A 6,084-nucleotide genomic window follows, 5' to 3' on the forward strand; every position below is an offset into this window, starting at 1 on the left:
AAAAAAAACTATCAACTGAGGGTATATATTTTTCTTTTTATTGAATTGGGCATCACACCATACTGGGTTTAAGAAGAGTGAAAGTAACTAAGTTCAACTTGGCATCGATCAAACTTAATACTTAAAAATAACCCTAACCCTTAGTTTATCACAGTCAACTGTCATCTGAATAATAAGTGGTAGAGACAGATCCCTAAGGCCGTGCTGCCAAGTCGTTGTTCTTGTAAATGACTTTTGGTAAAAAACTTTATGTCTCAGTTTCGTTTCAGCACTAAACACCACTTCCTGTCTGGAGGTTTACCTGACAAACCAAACTCAGGGCAAAAGATGACTCACTATAGAAATGTCAAAACTAGGCTGTAAACATTGAAAGCTTTATATAAAACAGTATATATAGTTTATACAGAATGTCTTGTATTTGAGACTATACTGCACGGAAGATTATGTCAAAGATTAACAAAAGATAGTTTCACTAAAGGTGAAACAACCTCCTACGCTCATAAATAAAACGGTAAAGTATTAAATATATGCAAATGTATGACATGAATATTCAAAATACTCTCGAATAAAAGTGACACATTTATGAAGTCCCTCCAGTCAAATTCATTTTTATGTAAATATTAAATTGTGCACCACACTTTCTACAACTCCGGCTTTTATTTTGAAAACAACCCTCTTCCCAGACGAACCGAGGTGACGTATGCGCATGCGCAGCGGCAGCACACGTTGTTGTGGACGTGAAAGTTTGTGAAGACACAGATAATCGTGACTGCGCAGCTTGTTTCCAGTGAAAAACAGCCACAGTGTTTATCCTGCGTGTGTCCGTGGGGAACGTGTGTGCACTGTCGCCGCAACAGAGAGACACGTGTCACCCAGGACACAGCTGCAGTTTGAGGGAAGCTAACAGGCGAGCTAACAGGCTAACTGAGCAGCAGCATGGCAGCGGTGCTGGAGCTCATCGTCGGGAGCTACGAGCAGGTCGTCCTCGGTTACCGGGTGGCAACCGACGACGAGGTAAGCTGCGGTCTGTTGTTGTGTGTAGTTGTGTAATTGTGCAGTTGTGTGACTGATCTTCGACGTGTTTCCTGTTCTCTGACTCTTTACTAACTGAAATGGTCACTTGAGGTTGATGCTGCTCAGCTTTTCACCTCAATGTTTAATAAGTAGTTTGATTATCTACAGGCAGATGATGGGTTTTCATGCATGAAGCAATACAAACTCCCCTTCAGTCATTTCCTCCTCGTTTCAGCATCTCACCCATTATTCATCTGGATGTTTGGTTTCTGCAGGAGTGGACGGCCGAGGCAAACTTCACACATCACGCCCACACCGCGTCCATATCGGCTCTGGCGGCCAGCGAGCGGTTCGTCGTGACGGGAAGCAAGGATGAGACCATCCAGCTGTACGACATGAAGAAGAAGACGGAGCACGGTGCCCTGCTGCATCACGACGGTGAGAATCCCAGCAACAGACATTTTAAAGGCTTCACCCTTCTGAAAACATCTGGCTCACCCTCCCCTGTACATAGGCTCCATCACCTGCCTGGAGTTCTACGGGACGTCCCATCTGCTGAGCGGAGGAGAGGATGGACTCCTGTGTGTGTGGGGCACGAAGAAGTGGGACTGTCTCAAGTCCATCCACGCTCACAAGTAAGTGGTGTTTTTGAGTATGTATTATTGCGGTTGTGTTTCTGTTGTGATGCACAGGAAGACTCAAATTATTCATCCTCTTGTTTTTTCTGCAGAGGTCAGGTGACATCGCTGTCCGTCCATCCGTCTGGGAAACTCGCACTGACAGTCGGGACCGATAAGACACTCAGGTAAAATCCACGGCTCTGCTCTAGCAGGTGTTTCACTTAACAGAGATAAATCACAAGTGACTGTTAAACTTTTTTGTTTTAATCTTTTTAGAACCTGGAATCTGACAAATGGAAGATCAGCCTTCATCAAAAACATAAAACAGAGTAAGTTTCATTGTGTGTTTTAACGAACTGACATATTTGTAAGTTTGAATTGATCCTGGACTCATTTGTTATCTCTGTTCACTTTTATCAGCTACACACATTGTCAGGTGGTCTCCAGATGGAGATAAATATGTGGTGGTGGTAGATGATGAGGTGAACATCTACGACCTAGAGACGGCGTCTGTGACGGGAACAATCACGAACCCCAAAAGAATCTCGTCTGTTAAGTTCTTAAATGTAAGTTCTTACACAAACTCTGGCTTCTCTTATTGCAGTGACTCTCAATGGGGCGCGGAGGCATAATAGGTGGAGTTGGTGACCGGCAGGGGGAAATGTGAGGCGGAACTAATATTATAGTCGAACCAATGTTTTAACGTCCGCATCTCTTTAACGGCTGAGCAGTAAACAAATCGCTCTTTGTCGTAGCCAGGGGTCGGCCACCCGCGGCTCTGCAGCCCCTCTGCAGTAGCTTCCTGTACAGCGCACACTCCAAGGGCCCGGGGCTGACCCCCCTGCCCCGCTCACTCTCTCAGAGACACACTAATGAGATCAGAGCTCGTTCACGTAAGGCAGCTGGTCAGGGACAAACAAGAGACGGTTTTCAAAAACCAATTGAAAAGAAAGTATGATGAAGCCTGTCTTGCTCTTGGGTTCACAGTCAATGGGGTAGCACATGAGGAGAGACCAGTGTGGATTTTAGGTCTGAAAACTCTATGAGACCCAACAAATTAAGAAGACTCTTAGAAACATTACACCACAGTCACATGCATGTGTTCTTTTTGGTTGAGCTTTACCATCTTTTTAACAAAGTGATTATAATTGAATACATGTTTTCTCTGTTATTGAAAAAGTACAGACTGATTGAGGAATGTAGTGATAAATATCACCAAAAGTACTTCAATTAAGTTGAATTTAAGTCAAATTATGGCACTTTTCTTTGAAAAAAGAGACAGAGGTCGCAACAAGTTTGAATTTTTTTTATTTTATTTGCACATCAGAAATTCCTGACAGTAATGTGGATTTAATGTTCATGTGTTTGTTATGTAAATACACTTGTTGGGGCTTGGGAGAGGGCATGAAAAATATTCTAGACCCAAAGTGGGGCATGACAGAAAAAGTTTGAGAAACACTGTCTTAGTGGTATAGAGACAGTCGTGGTTGTGATGATTGTTTTACGAGGCCTGGTATTCTAGATTAACAATATACTACATACATGGATGTTATATTGTGTTTGTTTTTCAGAACTCCCTCCTGGCCGTCGCAGGAGATGATGAGATTGTGAGGTTGTGTGAATTGGAAAAACTGAAATGCGTTTGTGAGTTCAAGGCTCATGAAACCAGGTAATAACTTTTTAATTTAGTTATTTCACAGTCCACCTCAATGTGTGTCTGAAACGTTTACCAACTCTCCTTGTTGTGACGTCAGGGTGAAAGCAGTGGACAGTTTTATGATGGAGGATTACTGCGTGTTGGTGACGGCTTCCAATGACGGATTGATCAAGATGTGGAAGCTCCACCTTAAAGAGGCACGTCTGTGTTGTTGTCTGTAAACAGTTTGGGAGTAAAAGCCACATACGTTTTATTCAACCACATTTTTTAAACATTTACATTTGCAGCTAATGTGTGTTTCAAAAAATCTAGAGTTAATTCATCAGATTATAATTGGTCTAGTGTCTCAAACAATCTCAACACTGTAAATTATAGAACAAGCTTTCAATATACACAATTCTGTGAAACAAAGAAGATTAAAAATGACACAGTTACCTGCTGAGCTGCCGATCATCCACTGACCAACCGCTGTCGTCCCACAGGAGCTGGAACCTCCCACGCTCCTCGTGGAAGTGAACACCTCGGCCCGGCTGACGTGCCTCGCCGTGTGGAAACCTTCATCGGTGCAGCCGCCCGCTGAGGAACCAGCAACTGCGTCGTCGACATCTGAAGGTGACGACCGGACGTTCATCTCACAGGATCATTGTGTTGTTAAAGAGAAACCAGACACGAGCTGGGACCAGTGTTAATTTCGTTGACGAAGACTATGACGAAATATATTCGTTAACGACCTTTTTTCCATGACGAGACGAAGACGTAACGAAAACGAATCTTTGAAAATAAAAACTATGACGAAATCTATTTTAATTTTCGTTGACGAGACGAGACGAAAATGTTGGTGGTTGACTAAGTCACAATAATTTTTAAAACATCATCGTATCAGGCCGTCACGAAGTATCAGGAGCGGGCGAGTGAGTGTGTCTGTGTATGTGTGTGTGTGCGCCCCAGATAGCGCTCCGGTCCGTAGCTCCGCCCCCCGCCTCGCGCACTCGTTCAGAGAGACACGGTGAAAGCAGAGCGCGTTCTCGTGGAGCAGCCTCTCAGTGACCGACTGCTTCTTAACTATGAAAACAGTGAAAACCAGAGTTTCTATGGTCTCAGCTGCTCAGAGATCAGCGCTTCAGCTTCTTCATCAGAGCAGAAGCTGCAGTTGGTTTGTACAGAGCTGAAGTTTCTGTGTCCGGCTCCAGTCTGACCTGCTCTCCCTTTTTGTTTTCACATTTAAAATTAAATATATATTTTTAAGCTATTAGGCTGCAGCTATATGTTTTTATAGAAAAGGAGTCTAATGTGGCTATTAAATGTGACTAAAACTAGACTAAAATGGAATTAGTTTTCGTCGACTAAAACTAGACTAAAATGGAATTAGTTTTCGTCGACTAAAACTAGACTAAAATGGAATTTGTTTTCGTCGACTAAAACTAGACTAAAACTAAGAAGGATTAAAATGACTAAAAGGTGACTAAAACTAATATGCATTTTCGTCAAAAGACTAAGAATAAGACTAAATCAAAAATAGCTGCCAAAATTAACACTGGCTGGGACAGGGAGTTTTTTGTGTTGAAGGGGGTGAAATGAGAACATCATGATCTCAACCTTTACACTCACCTGAGCTTGTCTCCACTCAGCAGTCCGTATTTACAGTCAATGCAGCTTGAGGTTGAATATATGAATATTTACAGTGTACAAAAGAAAACAAGAAATTTTCTAGAACAACATGGATTCATGTTTAATTCTCTTCCACTAAATAACTACAAAGCCTCTATATTTCACGTCCTGGTTCTGTCTGTGTCTCGTTAACACTCATCTGCCTCCCTCTGTCCACAGAACTCGCTCGAGAGCTTTCAAAGACCAAGAGAGTTCGAATTGCGACGGAAGTAGTCGTTCTGGAAGACGAAAGCAAACCCAGAAAGAAGAAGAAAAAGGACGTTGGAAAATGAAACGAGCAGCAATAAAAAAAAACATCTTTCGAAAATGTGAATGTGCCATTTTATATATTTGAACTATTTTCTTTGTTGAACATGCTGATACCTGTAATGGACACTGGGAGGTGCTACACGCCATGTTTGGAAGCTTTCAAAATCTGACTGTGTTCTTGAGATCAAGTATATTTGCTGTCGTTACTGAAAAGAAAAATTATATTTGTTAGATATCATTAGATTCCAGTTATCCAGCCGACGTCCTGACTAGTCTCACTAAGAGTTACTGTTTCAATCAATCAATCAAATTTTATTTGTATAGCCCATATTCACAAATTACAATTCGTCTCATAGGACTTTAACAGGGTGTGACATCCTCTGTCCTTAACCCTCAGCAAGAGTAAGGAAAAACTACTAAAACCCTTTTAACAGGGTAAAAATACGTAGAAACCTCAGAGAGAACCACATGTGAGGGATCCCTCTCCCAGGACGGACAGAAGTGCAATAGATGCCACGTGCAGGAAAACATCAAGATTAAAGTCTTCAAGATTAAAGATGAAAGTCTCTAGCAGCATTTGATGAAGCTAAACATCCCGAAGGACAACCCCAACATGACATGCCAAGCAGTCCCGCTGCAATCACAGTCCATTGTCAGCAACCAGCAGGACCATGATCCACCATCCAGACCAGAACGCCACTCCAGTCCTCAGTCACCGTCCATCGCCACCCACCACGAGCCACCGCCGCGGTCCTGGTCCAATGCCCGTACCCGATGCCAATGCGACACAGGGTCCGCCACCACCACCACGATCAGCCCACACGACACAGAATCCGCCGCACCGCCCTGGATCTGCGGGTGATAAAGCAAAGGGAT

At 43.0% G+C, this 6,084-nt stretch overlaps 1 protein-coding gene across 1 annotated transcript; it reads left to right on the forward strand.

The window, feature by feature from the left end:
• Window positions 1-695: 695 nt before the first annotated feature.
• pak1ip1 (PAK1 interacting protein 1) lies at window positions 696-5,764 on the forward strand. Its single transcript, XM_053437643.1, has 10 exons — window positions 696-1,014; window positions 1,290-1,452; window positions 1,529-1,649; window positions 1,745-1,819; window positions 1,911-1,963; window positions 2,055-2,200; window positions 3,206-3,303; window positions 3,389-3,488; window positions 3,774-3,903; window positions 5,119-5,764. The coding sequence occupies exons 1-10, from the start codon at window positions 937-939 to the stop codon at window positions 5,229-5,231; spliced, it is 1,077 nt and encodes a 358-aa protein (XP_053293618.1). The 5' UTR covers window positions 696-936; the 3' UTR covers window positions 5,232-5,764.
• Window positions 5,765-6,084: the final 320 nt, after the last annotated feature.

The sequence above is a fragment of the Pleuronectes platessa genome, chromosome 13 (genome assembly GCF_947347685.1).
Source record: "Pleuronectes platessa chromosome 13, fPlePla1.1, whole genome shotgun sequence".
NCBI lineage: Eukaryota > Metazoa > Chordata > Actinopteri > Pleuronectiformes > Pleuronectidae > Pleuronectes > Pleuronectes platessa.

Excerpts from the sequence above, each read along its gene's own strand:
- pak1ip1 (XM_053437643.1), top strand. The coding sequence starts at position 937 with ATGGCAGCGGTGCTGGAGCTCATCGTCGGGAGCTACGAGCAGGTCGTC. Across the intron at positions 1,820-1,910 it reads GGGACCGATAAGACACTCAG|AACCTGGAATCTGACAAATG; the intron begins GTAAAATCCACG and ends TAATCTTTTTAG. Across the intron at positions 3,904-5,118 it reads TGCGTCGTCGACATCTGAAG|AACTCGCTCGAGAGCTTTCA; the intron begins GTGACGACCGGA and ends CTCTGTCCACAG.